Below are 14,535 nucleotides of genomic sequence, written 5' to 3'. Positions count from 1 at the left end.
TCCGGGAGGGGTCCTCACCCCGAAGCCTGCCCCTCACCTTCCGGAAACTCGGGCACTGACAAGTCCTGCTCCCAGCCGTCCACCTTCTGTAGATACTGGTAGACCAGGCTGTCCTTCTCCTCCTGGGTGACGGCGTCGAGCAGGGCGTACTCCAGCGAGGTCTGCGCCGGGAGCAGACCCGCGAGGCTGCAGCCCCGGGCTCCGGGGGCCGCCATGTTCTCTCCGGACAGTCCAGAGGCGGCCGCCGGGCCCGCGGGAGGGTCTCGAATGGGGAGAGAGGAAGCGCTTATTGTCCTTTGGTTTCAAAACGGCACATTCACCTCACTCTCCACCAGCCCCCACTCCATGTAAACGACACCTTTTTCCTTTGTAATCATGCATGCCAATGCTAAGATACAAACAGTTGAATTCCCGGGCCTGTAATTTAGCCGCCAGCCCAAACCACCCCGCCCCTTCCAGAGCGTCCCGGCACAACTGAGCCTGGACATTCACAGCGCCAGATTCAGCATGGGGAAAGTCTCTGGGTTCGCGTTCCTGAAGCTCTGAGAACCATCCCCCCCCCAACACTTCACTTCGGAAATTAGCGGGTTTTAGAACAAAAATAAGATAAAATAAAATAAATCGGTAGGACCTAAAAGGATACAAACTTTTTCAAAGTCCCGCCCATAGACCAGCGTCAGCCGATTCGACACAGCACTGGCTAGGGGAAGCTGTTCCCGCCAAGACGCCACTGGTGAAGCGGGTAGGGATATCCTCATGGGATAGGTTTTTTGTTTTTTTTTTTTTTAAGTTGGGAGTGACTGGCAATGGCTTTGGCTTGTACACAAATACAGTATTTTGTCGCTCCGCAGTGCTGAAAGTGCGAGCGCGAACAGACTGTCAGCGGAGCAGGGGAGGGGGGAGCCGAGGGGAGCGGACGCAGCTGGAGCTACGCCGGAGGGTGTGCGGGTGGCAGGTGGGCTGCGGCGAGGATCCGGGTGGGCTGGGCCTCCGACTTCGGAAGCGGAGGGCTCTGATAGCTTTTATGGAACCGGCTGTGCTCGCAGCTCACTCTCTCCCTGCCCTGGAAGGGATAAGGCCCCACTCAGTGGCCTTGCAGCCTCCTGAGTTCAAAGAGAAGGCAGAGAAGGTGGGAGGCATCAGGCAGGTGAATCTTGGTTTTGAGGCCGGGGAGAGAGGGCTGGCCACCTCTAGGGCAGACCACTTATGCAGTCTGGAGTTAGGAGTGTGGGTGGCCTCAGTGCAGGCACAACTTCACTTGAATTTTTTTTGTCCATTGTTCAGTGTTTGTTCGTTGCTGCTGGAAGAAGATACTGGGCTGACCCAGGAAACTGAAGTGGTTGAATATCCGAGTCAAGGATAAGGGCAATTATTACTCCCCCGATTCACACACCTCTTTGATTATGGCGTGATTATGGAGGTACCAGCAAGCTGAGATAGGCATTTAATGTTTGGAAACCCTGCTAAGCCAACTGCCCAGGGACTGTGGTTTTATTTGTGAATTATTTGGACAATTGTCCAGTTGAAAGGGAACTGACAGGAGCTTTATAACAATTTTACAAAGCTCATTCTAAGATTAAGCTATTGAACCTATACTTCCTATTAGTGCTTAATTTTCCAAGTATTACTGATTCTTATTTTTATGAATCAAGTCCTTGGAAAGACCGACACACTTGAATGAAATAGTGGTCACAATGGGAAAATTCTCAGATGCTACCCCTGTGGTAGGTTCTCTTAATTTTATTGTGGTATAAATGGAATAGCAGGTGTTCTCAGGTATAAGGCTTGTAGTTTGCCAATACATTCATTACCAAAACTTTAGATTCCCATCAAGTTAGTGGGGGTTTTGTTACTTTTTTTTTCAGGAAAATATTTCCATTTGAAATTTTTGTAACAAGAAATAGATTCTCCATTTACTTAAAAATCATTTTGCCATGTTAGAAGATGCTTTTTTGGAAGAAGACATCTGGGAATACAAATCTAAAAGAAAACCAAAACCAGTACATACAAATAATTGCTCTGAGACTATCCCAAAATCTGTTGAAAAAGCAACAGATGGAAAATACCAGTCGAAACGAAACAGAAATAAAAAAAGAACCGCAGAAGCTGAAGAGAAGACAAAGGACCCCGAAATGTGCCTTGGAGAAACAGCTAGTCAGACTTCTGTAGCTTCTAGTCAGAATTCTAGTTGCGGAGATGGTATTCCCCAGTCCCAAGACAAGGAGATGGCTTCAGGAAAGCATTGCAGGACTCGCAAAAACAAACAAGTATCTCCAAAGATACGTCCAGTTTATGATGGATACTGCCCAAACTGCCAGATGCCTTTCTCCTCATTGCTAGGTCAAACACCTCGATGGCATGTTTTTGAGTGTTTGGATTCTCCATCAGTCTCTGAAACAGGTAAGATGACAAAAAACGAAGTGGTCTTTAAATAGTCTAAAAAGCCTGCATTAGGCCAGACGAATCAGTCCGATCAGTAAAATGAAAGGGAGATGAGACACCGAAGTATAAATGTCTTACCCTAGAAGGAAACAAAGAAACCATTCTTGAGAAGGGTAAAGAGATCATAGTCAATGGTATAATTGTAAAGAATGTTGCAAACTTGAAAACAGTTGAAATGCATTTTATTATTTCATAGAAGTTCCTAAACATCGCAATGATTTTTCATAAATGTTAATTGAGCACATACTATGCTAGACACTTTCTGTTTACTTACTTGACTCTCAATGACAGCAAAAGATAAGTGGTATTGACGTTTTACAGATGAGCATTCTTAAAAGTTAAACTGCCCAATTGTTATCTTTTGCGAAACAGAAATTTAGGGAATTATGCGTATAGTTGAGTCTTCTAAATGTTGGATTTATCATGCTATTGTACAGGAAGAAGATCTGGGAAGGAGTCTTAGGTTTTTAAGATTCGAATTAAAAATGTGCCAAATGATAACTGAAGTAATATTATGCTTTATTATCTTTTAAGATATATAATGTCATGTTTAACGTGTAGGTAGTCCTACTTGGAGTATATGAAAAATGGGTTGTTATGATGATTTCTGTATTTCAAAGTTATAAATACCATATGGATTTTTAAATCTCAAAGAATTAAAATTCAGCAAAATAAAAATACTACTCAGTATGGCTTTCATGTTATGTATGATTCAGAAGACATTATTATTAACCTCTAGTTATTTTAAAGTACTGCATAAAGATGCAAAAGAACTTTAAAAAAATTTTGGCATTAGCTTTTTTTTTATAAAGTGAAAATCTCATCAAAGGCTGCTAATTTGCTTTTAAGTGGCTTGAAAATCAGAAATGGAAGTTGGAGTCTCATGGTGAGCAGCTCAGGGTGAAATGTCTTCTGCTGAAGCCACCTCAAAGAGATTTTTCTTTTGGTTTTTCACTAAACTCCTTTGAATAGAATTTCATATAGACTCTTCTTGAGTTGAATTCTGTGCCACAACAAATACTTTTATGAGGTGGTTTTAAATTACATTAAGCAACGAGGCCTTCTAATTTATTGTAACATCTTTTTTAGGAGGGAGAGTGGGTCATTTTTTGATAAAGCTGGAAATTGGGGCACCTGGCTGGCTCAGCCGGAAGAGCATGCGACTCTTGATCTTGGGGTCATGAGTTCGAGCCCCACATTGGGCGTAGAGATTGCTTAAATAAAACTTAAAAAAAAAAAAACACCTGGAAATTAACATACAAGGGTATATGCCAAGATAGTTTACAGACTGTTTCTTAATTATAACGTATGACGGGGAATAGTTTCCAGATTATTATTAAAGCATTATTAACCAGTTTATCAAATTGAATTTCAAATCTTAGAATTTAAACTATGTATGAACAGCTATAACTAATTAAGCTTGTTATTGCTCTTATTGTATACAGTGTAAATATTAAATAATGGACCCTAACTGGGTACTCTAATTGTCACAAATCCGTATTACTTAATAAGATAAAAATTGGGGTAGAACTTTGGTTCTCAGAGAGACACACTAGTCTTTTTCACTCTATTGCCAGAGCAATAGTGAACTAGTGAACACCTATAAATACCTTGTGTAAACATGAACTGTAGTTTGAAGGGACTCATTTGTGAGAGTTCCTTAGGGGGGAAAGGTTTTAGTCTTACAAGAATTTTGGAAAATAAGATTATTTGAAAAGAAATTTAAAGTTTCTTTAAATTAAATTTAAAGAAATTTGACTTAAAAATAGGAACTAGCACATTGCAAAACCATACTGGATTATTATTATTTTATGCTGGATCTTTTGATTGTGTAAAGATAGTTATGGTCCTAAGGCCTCAAAGTAGGACTGATGACTTTCCACTTAGGTTTTAACGCTGTCTGTGCTTTGATCCTGCATTACTTTTTAAAAATTTTCAGAGTGTCCTGATGGTCTTCTGTGCACCTCAACAATTCCTTCTCACTTCAAGAGATACACTCACCTCCTGCTTGCTCAGAGCAGAGCGGGCAATAGTCCTTTCAGCAGCCCAACACGTGGGCCAGGGGATTGCTTCAGTGAGACTAATTCGGTCTTTCTCTGTGGCCTTGAGGAAAGATGGTCTCTGCATCAGAAGCCAATGGAAAACTTAATTGTTTCAACTTACCCCTCGTTTGTGACACCGTATCTAAAGAAATCTCAGTCTCCAACTGAAACCAATAAAAAGATTTCTTCTTCTTCTTCAACAAATATCCAACAGTCCCAACAAAACGTACAATTTCCAGAATGTGTTAATGATGACAAACTGGTGGGATTCAGTTTGCCTCTTGCTGAAGAACTAGACAGCCAAAGCAACTCAGAACACATACACTCTCCATTGCCAGAAAATGACTTTAGTAGCTGTGAAATCTCTTATTCTCCACTTCAAACTGATGAGGAAACTTACAGTATGGATGAAAAGCTGGGTGATTTGCAGCAGGAGCTATTCTTTACGGAGAGCTCTAAAGATGGCAGCCTGGAAGATGACAACAGCTCCACTTTGTTTCAAAAACTCCATGGTCCGTTCCTGAAGGACCAGCAGGAGAATGGCCCCCACGTGGATGGCTTCTTAACTCAGGATAAATACCAAGAAGTATTGTATAAATACAACGCTCTCACTGGTTCATCTCAACTTTTTTTCCAAAATAAGGGTGTTACTCTGTGTGATGATCCAGCACATAGTGGTAATGATTTTGCGCTGTTTCCATCTGCATCAGCACAAGGGCTTATTTCTAGTTATCAGGCCACTAAAGCGAAACCTGGTAAGCCAGAATGTCACCCATCTCAATCAAATAAACAGAAACAGGCAATTGAAGAATCAGCTGTTTGCAATCAGATTTCTCTTCCGTCACTTACTAGTGAGATGCCAAGAGCTTTCCCAAGGCAAGGAGAAGGGGATCTTTCTTTCCGTCCAACCCAAAGTAAAATTGGAAAATCATCAAATAAGAACTTCAATGCAAAGGACAATGCTAATTCAGCATGTGTCTGCAGAAAGGCATTAGGTGGTCGACTAGACAGTAAAGCTACAGTTCCCAAAACAGAGAACTCTTCCAGTGCACTTAATGCTGCCGAGTCACTGAAAATGTCGCCATCTGGTCCCAAGTGTCCTGCAACACAGCCTTCTTCCAAAGTAATGAAGCAAATGGATATAGGTGTTTATTTTGGACTACCACCCAAAAGAAAAGAAGAGAAATTGCTAGAGGGAAGTGCGGTGGAAGGGATGAACTTAAATCCAGTTGTAAGTCCTAATGAAAAGAGGTCGCGGCAGCGCAAGAGGAAAGCAGAAAAATCTTTAAGTGATTTAGAACTCGATGCCAAGAATTTAAGTGAGAGTCAGCCCTCTGTGGAACTTTCTAGTGAGAGGTCACAGCATCAAAGAAAGAGACTTAAAAAGTCAGTTTCACTACAGGAAGGAGCACATCAGAAGAGGTCACATCACCTTAACAGGACAGAATCTGGAAGAGTCAATTTAAGGAAAGACAAAGTCTTCATAAAATCACCTTGTGGCAGGCTGCAGAGAGGGAACACGAAAATCCCGGAGTCACCTCATGCAGGACAATTAAGAACAAGGACATGTCCATTCTATAAGAAAATACCTGGTAAGTTGAAAAACCAACGCTTAATATATCTACAAAGAATTGACTTTTAAAAATTTCATGTTTATTGCCCATGTTGTGTGTGTTTGTACAGAGTAATTTTTTTGTATGTATTTCCATTGTTTTTTATACTTAATTGACGTGTAACATAGATTTTTTTTTGCCTATTTAAATGTTTTTGCCCCATTCAATTCAGCAAACTTTTATTAAATATATTTTGTGTACAAGATACTATACTAGTAGGTAGATTTTACAGATTTGACCCAGATGAGTAAAGGTCAGCTTAATAGGGAAGGAGGAGAGGCTCTCTGTTAAGTAGTTATAATAAAGACTTATATACAAATTATGAAATTTAATTAAAATAAGAGTCTCTAAGCCTTTAAGAGAAATACAAAGTGCTAAATAGCTTCAAAGAAGGAAAATTAACAGATTGTATAGGTCATAATAAATGCCAAACATTTTTAACCCCATCATAACTTAGTTTCTCGGCCTTTTTTGTATTTTGTAATTTCACATGCCTTCATAGATGAGTTAGAAAAATGTGTCGTAAAATGAATTTTATTATTAAAGAAACCAATAATTCTTCTTTTGAAAAGAATATAAAATCTGCCAAAATATACCTGGTTTCAGAAAGATTGTTTAAAGTGCTTTGATAGTCGCAATCCATAATTTGCTCAAAATGATTATCATTTATGTACATCATAGCATCAGTTATATTTTTTAATACTTATGGTGGTGAATTTTCTATATTTTAAGTGAGCCTGAGACTAGTATGCCATATGTGGGGATAAGCCTCAGTGAGATTGTGAAGGTGTGCTTATTGACTTGCACATCACAATTCACACACTTGGTTGTTTCTTTCATGAACACTTTTCAGAACAACTCAGCCATTTTTTTTTCTTTATTGCTCCTCTAGGTAGCCTTTTTTGGGCATTTATTTTCTTGTTTCCCTTCTTCCTCCCCCACCTCCCATCCCCCACAATGAAATTCAAATACTGCAGATATGCTGTCCTCTGTTATTGTACTGTGACCTGGTGGAGGGCCACAACCACTGTAATATGTATGATTATTTGGGCCTTCAATCATTTGTGCCCCCAGTATCAATTGCCACAATAGAATAAAATAAGAAAGTTAGCATTTTCCTTTTGCTGTTTTGCAGAAGTAAAGGATTTTAGGTCAGTAAAACAAAGAAATAATTGGTTTGTAGCTTAGTATTTTAATTTTTTTGGTACAGTTATTCATTAAAAAAAAAAAGCCAATGCGTGCCTGGGTGCCTCAGTTGGTTAAGCTTTGGACACTTGGTCTCAGCTCAGGTCTTAATCTCAGGGTCATGAGTTCAAGCCCTGAGTTGGGCTCCACGCTGGGCATGGAGCCTACTTAACAAAACAAACAAAACATTAAAAAAAAGTTTTTTTTAAAGCCAATACTGGGATGTTTAGTAGAAACTTAAGATCTTCTCTAATATGCCCTTTTGCTGAATTTATGTGGCATAAGTTTTTAAATTATGAAGCTCAGTTGGAATTGAGACGTAAAGACGTGAATAGGGGGTTTACTATTTACATTCAAATCGGACATCTTTCACTCTTTCACTCCCTTGGCTCTTGCTCAAGCAGCCGTGTGCTCTTCTCATTGCAGGGACTGGCTTTACAGTTGATGCCTTCCAGTACGGACTGGTTGAAGGGTGCACAGCCTATTTTCTCACACATTTTCATTCTGATCACTATGCTGGACTATCTAAAAACTTCACATTTCCAATTTATTGTAGTGAGGTAAGTTTTAGCCTTTTAAATTCTAAATGTATGGAATACAGTGAATTTCTAAGCAATTTGGTTAAAAAAGAATAACATTGTAAGATCTATATTCTACCAGAAAAGATATGAGAAAACAGATTCCACATTAAGAGTCTAAAATTAAATGAGTTATTGTCAATAGTTACAAAACATTTTTTTTTAATGCTTTAGTATATGGAAACAGTAAACTACTTCACGGTGTAACTGAAACACCTAAGTTCCATTCAGTAAACATTTATGGATGCCCAAAAAGACATTCAAGGTGAAATACCTAACTTCAAGGAGCTCACAGCCTTCAGGGGACACATTCACGAATACACTGCGATGGAATTGGTATTGTGACCGAAAACTGAACAGAACACCAGCAAGTAGAAAAAGAAAGTGCTTTATTCTGGCCCAGGCCAAGGTTAGAGAAAGTCTCATGGTGGAAGAGATACCTTGCATTAATTATTAAACAGTGATTCTTCTAATGCCTACTACCAAGGGCTTCCGCTAGAATTCAGTTTAATCCTCAAGCATTCTTGAATTATTTTTATTGAAATAAAATGAATCTCTTTTTATTAATGAAGCAGCCGAGGCTGGGAGAGATTAGGTGATGTGCCCTAAGTCACGGAGCCAGTAATGCCAGAGTCAGAATCGGAACACAGGTCTGTCCGAACCAGGCGGAGGAAAGAGGAGAGGGCATCCTAGGGAGAGGGCAGAGTTTGCATACAGGTGTAGACAACAGAGAAATCTACCCATTGCAGGCTCTTCAGATAATTCCGAATGGCTAACCGTGAGATAGGGAATAACAGAAGATAAACCCGCAGAAATGAGCAGGGGCCCCATCATGAAGGGTTTTGTAGGTCATCTGGGGACGAGGGACTTTTCCCAGGTGAGGGAGATCCAGTGAACCATGTTTAAGCAGAGTTGTGACATAGTCATGGTAGAAAGTTCTTCCTGGCATTCTGGAGGGTTTCCATGAATGTAAGTAAGTGGGAGAACAGAGAGACTAAGATACTTGGTTCTAAACTAGATCTGAAGTAAAAGATTTATTTAGTATTTTACTGTATCAGCAATAAGCACATTCTGTTTTGCAGATAACTGGCAATTTGTTGAAGAGCAAACTTCACATACAAAAACAATACATCCATCCATTGCCGATGGACACGGAATGTATAATAAATGGTGTAAAAGTTGTTTTGCTTGATGCCAATCAGTAAGTATTAAAGTTACCTTCAGACTAGCCTTGTTTTAAAAACTATTTAGAATAAAAACATATTAGTATGGCTATTTAAGAACTTTCTTGTGTTGGAATTAATATGGTTGATATTTTTAAAACTTTGAGTAAGACATGTTTCTCCTTTTGAAAAAAATAATGTACCCAATTACAGAATCAGAGATTAAATGTACTGAGAGATCCTTTAAATATTATCTAATTCATTTTTAATGCAGTTTAAATTACTATCCTTGACATATGAGACTCCATCTTATTTTTTAAAAAAAATACTTTAACATGTTGCTGCTTTTTTGAAGAGCTAACCTTTTGCCTTTTTTTTTTTTGCCATTTCTTTAATATCGCTTATGTAAGTTAACAGCTTGCACTCCATTCAGATAGCAGAGGATTCCCCCCCCCCCCCCCGCCTTTTAAGAAATCCTTCAGGCTCTTGATAGTAAAGACTTGGAAGATTTTTTTTTCTTCGAAGTGGCTTCCCTTTTTCCCCTCATTTTTTTCTCTGTAATGTAAAACACTGTCAGTATCCTGTTACCAAAATGCAACTGTCAACTGCACTTCCTACTTTTTGTAGGATTTTAGCCATCACGGATGCTTCGAGAATTAAAATTCACACTAGGTCTCTGAAAATCCAGACCCATGCTCTGTCTTCAGGTTGCTTTTAACTTTTTGTCTGCTAACTTTGCTGATTTTTTTTTCTTTTTTCCTTTTTTTTTTCTAAGAGGGAGTGGGGGGCAGCGGGAGAGGGAGAGAGAGAATCCCAAGCAGACTCCCCACTGAGCACAGAGCCTGATGTAGGGCTTGACTCAGGGCTCGATCTCACTACCTGGAGATCATGACCTGAGCCTAAACCAAGAGTCAGACACTCAACCGAGTGAGCCACCCAGGCACCCCTGCTGCTTCTTTTTTTAGTCAGTGCTTATAAGAGCTCAAGTTCTGATTTTTTAGTCAACTTTATTAGGTACAATTTACATAAATAAAATAGACCTATTTTAAGTGTTTGCTGAATTTTGACAAAAATACACACTCATGTAATACCCACTACAGAAAAATATAGGAAATTTTCCCCACCCCAAAAGGTTTCCTTGGGCTCCTTCCCAGTCAATCCCCAAGCCCGACTCTAGCCCAGGGGACCATTGATCTATATCCTATCACCATGCATTAGATTTGTCTTTCCTAGGGATTCAGTGAAATGAAATCCCATAGTATCTCCTCTTTTGCATCCAGCTTCTGTCACTCATCGTGTTTTTGAGATTCATCCATGCTGATGTGTATATCAATAGTTTGTGTCTTTATTGCTGAGTAGTATCTAGTGTATGGGCACACCATGATGTCCTCATCTATTCACCTCCTGATGGACAACTGATTTTTGTTTATTGACCTTGTATCCTGAGACCTTGCTAAACTTGCACATTAGTTGGAGTAGGTTTTTTATAGATTTCTGAAAATTTTCCGCATGTACTATCATGTCATCTGCAAATATAGACAATTTTGTTTTACTTCTTACTTTCCATTCAGAGTGCTTTTTTCCCCTCTTGTTCATGGTCCTCGCTCAGACCTCCAGTACAGTGTTGAATGGGAGTGGTGAGAGCAGATACTGCCTTGTTCCTGACCCTAAGAGGAAGGCTTTCAGTCTTGCTCCCTTTAGCTTGATGTTAGCAATAGGTTTTTCATAGATGCCTTTTATCAGGTTGAGGAAAATCCCTCCTTTCCTAGTCTGCTGAGAGTTTGTAATCATGAATGGGTGATGACTTTTGTCAAATGCTTCTTCAGCATCTACTGAGGGATCATATGATTTTTCTCCTCTATAATGTTAACAGGGTAAATGATAATGATGGACATTTTGAATGTTAAACCAACCTTGCTTCACTGGGATAAACTCCATTTAGCCTTCGTGGATTATCCTTTAAAAAAAAAAAAAAAATATATATATATATATATAGCTGGATTTGATATGCTAAATATTTTGTTAAGGACTTCTTTGTTTTCATAATGGATATTGGTCAGTAGTTTTTTTTTTTTTAGATTTTGTTTATTTATTTGAGAGAGAGAGAATGAGAGATAGAGAGCACGAGAGGGGGGAGGGTCAGAGGGAGAAGCAGACTCCCTGCTGAGCAGGGAGCCCGATGCGGGACTCGATCCCGGGACTCCAGGATCATGACCTGAGCCGAAGGCAGTTGCTTAACCAACTGAGCCACCCAGGTGCCCAGTCAGTAGTTTTTTTTTTTATAATTCTTTTGTCTGGTTTCGACATTAGGGTAATACTGGCCTCACGAACTATTCCCTCCTACTCCATTCTGAAGGATGTTCTATAGTACTGGGGCTATTTCTTCCTTAGGTGTTTGATAGAATTCCCCAGTAAAGTCATTGCAGTCTGAAGTTTTGGGGTGGGGCGGTAAGGGTAAGTTTTTAAAAAGTAATTATTTCCGATGTTTTCCCAGAATTCAAAATGAAAGCTCCATGTGTTTTGGCAGTAATTTCCAAGCTCCAGTGTGTCAGGCATCCCCAACACCACCCTGAGGCTCAGTGGTTCACTTGAAGGACCCACGGGACTCAGAAGGGCTATTGTACTCATGGTTACAGTGACAGGATGCAAATTAAAATCAGCAAAGGGAAATGTCAAATGGGGGCACAGTGCAGAAGAAAGCAGGCACAAATTCTGAGGGATGCTCTTCTCCTGAATAGCACAGAAGCACTGGTTCTCCCAGCAGCGGTGTTCACCACACATGCCAAGAATGGCCAGGCAGGGAAGCTCATTGGAGCCTTGAGTCCAGCCGGGCTTTTACTGAGGGTCAGGCATGCACACATGCAACACCCATGTGACTTGCCTCAGCTCCTCAGACTCCAGTCCCCTAGAGCAAAACAGATAGTTGATGCTAACGATGTTATCTATGGCGACTATCTGGTCAACCTAGTAACACACAGACCCACGCGTCAGGCATACAGAGCACTCTTATTGGGCAGAATATTCCAAGAGTTCAACTCCTCTCTCGAGGACCAGCCAAGGACTAGTCCTAAGGACAGGCCTTAGGTGGGGAAGTGTGGAGTTCGAACAAACCTGGCCTGGTGAATTAATCTTTCCTGCACGCCACTTTTTTTTTTTTGTTACGATGTAAACTTCCTACAATGCTACATTTCCTCTGTAGTGCAGTGCTACGTCATGTGGTTGTAGTGAGTGTATTACCTTGCTGACAGCAAAGAAGTCCTCTTCCTTCAGCTGCCTCACATGTGTTAAAACTATTCCTTAGAAAAAAAAGTAAAAAAAAAGACTATTCCTTAGAAATGTTTGTGTTCAGCTGTCCAGGTGCTGTCATGATCCTGTTTTATCTTCCTAACGGTAACGTCCTATTACACACCGGCGACTTCCGAGCAGATCCCACCATGGAACGTTCTCGTCTTGCAGGCCAGAAAGTCCACACGCTTTACTTAGATACAACGTAAGAGAGGCTTTGTTTGTATGCTTCCTTTTCCCACTGACAATATTTGCCCTGCTTATTATGAACAATTTGCACAGTTGCTTAGGTAAATCGAAATGATGGCTTATTGTCAATTACCATTTTAAGATCATTCATCAGAGAACTGCTGTTTGGAAAAACACATACTTGCTTAAGAACAAATTTGGGATGACGTGTCTTAACTACAACTAAATTTTTTCTTTTCTGTGATTCCCTTTGGTTTATGTGAGAATCCTGTTACTGAAACAAGGAAGAAAAACTGGGGAGCAAACTTTGGGAAAACACCCCTTTAGGTTACCTTTTCAAAGTACCTTTGTAACTCTTAAGTATAATTGTGAAGAAGAAACAGAGGCCAAAATGTGATTCTGTTTCTAAATATTTAAAATTACTTTGTTCCTTTCTTCAAAAGGTAATTCCTAAGTGACAACTTTGAATTTCTAAATGTTATAAACACAATGGTACCAGCCATTTTTTATTATGTATTAAAATACTTCATCAATTTGTTAGAAATGAATTATGTCAACTATTTCAACCTGTTTTAAGAAGTGAATTTGGATGGCATATTTTAGTAAAAGATGGGCTTTCCACATTCAGTTTTCTAACACTATAGCTAATTTTTCCATTCTTTTATATGTACTTTAAATACTAAATAAATAAAGAAAATAACAAGTAAGCCCCCCCGTCCCTTTTTTTGCCTCGTTTTCTCTACATAGAATTCTGAATTTCTTTGTGGGTTTTTCATCAGAGAAAAGACACGTGTTTTCTCTATTCTTATGGCTGACCAGCAAAAACAATCTTAAAAATGGGGAAAAATATGTTTCTTTGATGTTTGTACTTTATGACTTCTTTTTTAGTGAAAAAATGCTTAATTTTCATCCCAGATAGAGCTAGGTAGCTAGTAGTCTTAGGGTTAATTTTTCACTGGGTGTTACTGTATTGAGATGGACCCAACTGGGGATCTGTTGTATCATTGTAATACTGCATATATTTCTGTATCTCCTCAGAAGAGCAGATAACCATGTGACTATTAACTGTTTGATTTCAAACTGCTTCATTAAATTCGTGTTTGTTTTCATTATTTTAAGAATTTTTTAAACTAAATCAGAATTCTTTAGTTCAAAGATCATCCCTGTCACTAGTATTTTCTTTGATGGTGTTAAAGTTAAAACGAAAAGATGCCGAGGTATACAATTCACAGCTAAAATAGCTAGCTAGAACTGTTCTTGAAGAAAAAGAGGCAATTTCTTTATATGAGGGCAATAAAGGAAATACACTGTAAAAAACATATTGGAAACGTAGAATTCCATCATAAATTATCCATAGCTTGTAACAAATATTTTAACCATAGGCAGTGGAATAACCGCAGTGGGGTTAATATATCACACTACCACTGTATGTAAGTTTGCTAAAGCTTGGCTTCTAAAATAGCATCTACCTTCATGCTATGGCTTTCTTGTTGCTCATTTAATAAGTACCATATTACCGTATTACAGATATTGCAGCCCAGAATACTCCTTTCCGTCTCAGCAAGAGGTTATCCAGTTTGCCATCAACATTGCCTTTGAGGCAGTAACTCTAAACCCACGTGTTCTCGTTGTCTGTGGCACTTATTCTATTGGAAAAGAGAAAGTCTTCCTAGGTGGGTGGTAGCTGTATCTAATTTACATTAATATATTATAAAGATCAGATTCTCTTTTGCATAAAGCCCTTTCAGTCTGGATGCTTGCACTTGATACTTATTTCCTGAAATGGTGCAGTATTACCTTTGAAGAAAAATTTGATAGAGTTGGATTCATTTAAACTTGGAAAGGCCTAACTTAATGGAAACACTTGATAAGTGTGTTTATGGTAGCCTTTACACCTGCAGAATGTTTACAGAGCAAATGTCTGCGCTACACTAGTATTTCAGTGAACTTTAAAAAATGACGAATGCATAGTCGTATTGCTGTCTTCTTTGAGGATAACCATCAATTAATTATTTTAGAGAACAGTTTTGGTTTTTGT

General features: G+C 39.2%; 2 protein-coding genes across 6 annotated transcripts in view; one reads left to right on the top strand and one right to left on the bottom strand.

Annotated features, from left to right (window-relative positions):
* NHLRC2 (NHL repeat containing 2) overlaps positions 1 to 601 on the bottom strand; it is a 59,708-nt gene extending 59,107 nt beyond the window's left edge. The window contains exon 1 of the mRNA XM_027596349.2: positions 38 to 601. Coding sequence (XP_027452150.1) covers positions 38 to 215 — 178 coding nt within the window. The 5' untranslated portion in view covers positions 216 to 601. The remainder of the gene's footprint in view (positions 1 to 37) is intronic.
* Positions 602 to 705: 104 nt separating this feature from the next.
* The window catches only part of DCLRE1A (DNA cross-link repair 1A), a 21,371-nt gene continuing 7,541 nt past the window's right edge, over positions 706 to 14,535 (top strand). The window contains exons 1-7 of one of the 5 annotated variants that reach the window (XM_027596348.2): positions 706 to 742; positions 1,285 to 2,400; positions 4,382 to 6,076; positions 7,709 to 7,842; positions 8,943 to 9,061; positions 12,373 to 12,513; positions 14,025 to 14,170. In XM_027596348.2, coding sequence (XP_027452149.2) covers positions 1,935 to 2,400; positions 4,382 to 6,076; positions 7,709 to 7,842; positions 8,943 to 9,061; positions 12,373 to 12,513; positions 14,025 to 14,170 — 2,701 coding nt within the window. In that variant the 5' untranslated portion in view covers positions 706 to 742; positions 1,285 to 1,934. Of the gene's footprint in view, positions 743 to 887; positions 2,401 to 4,381; positions 6,077 to 7,708; positions 7,843 to 8,942; positions 9,062 to 12,372; positions 12,514 to 14,024; positions 14,171 to 14,535 lie in introns of those variants that run through there. The other 4 variants (XM_027596346.2, XM_027596344.2, XM_027596347.2 and 1 more) reach the window with 4 other exon arrangements.

The sequence above is a fragment of the Zalophus californianus genome, chromosome 15 (genome assembly GCF_009762305.2).
Source record: "Zalophus californianus isolate mZalCal1 chromosome 15, mZalCal1.pri.v2, whole genome shotgun sequence".
NCBI lineage: Eukaryota > Metazoa > Chordata > Mammalia > Carnivora > Otariidae > Zalophus > Zalophus californianus.
This window is presented reverse-complemented; position numbering and strand designations above follow the sequence as displayed.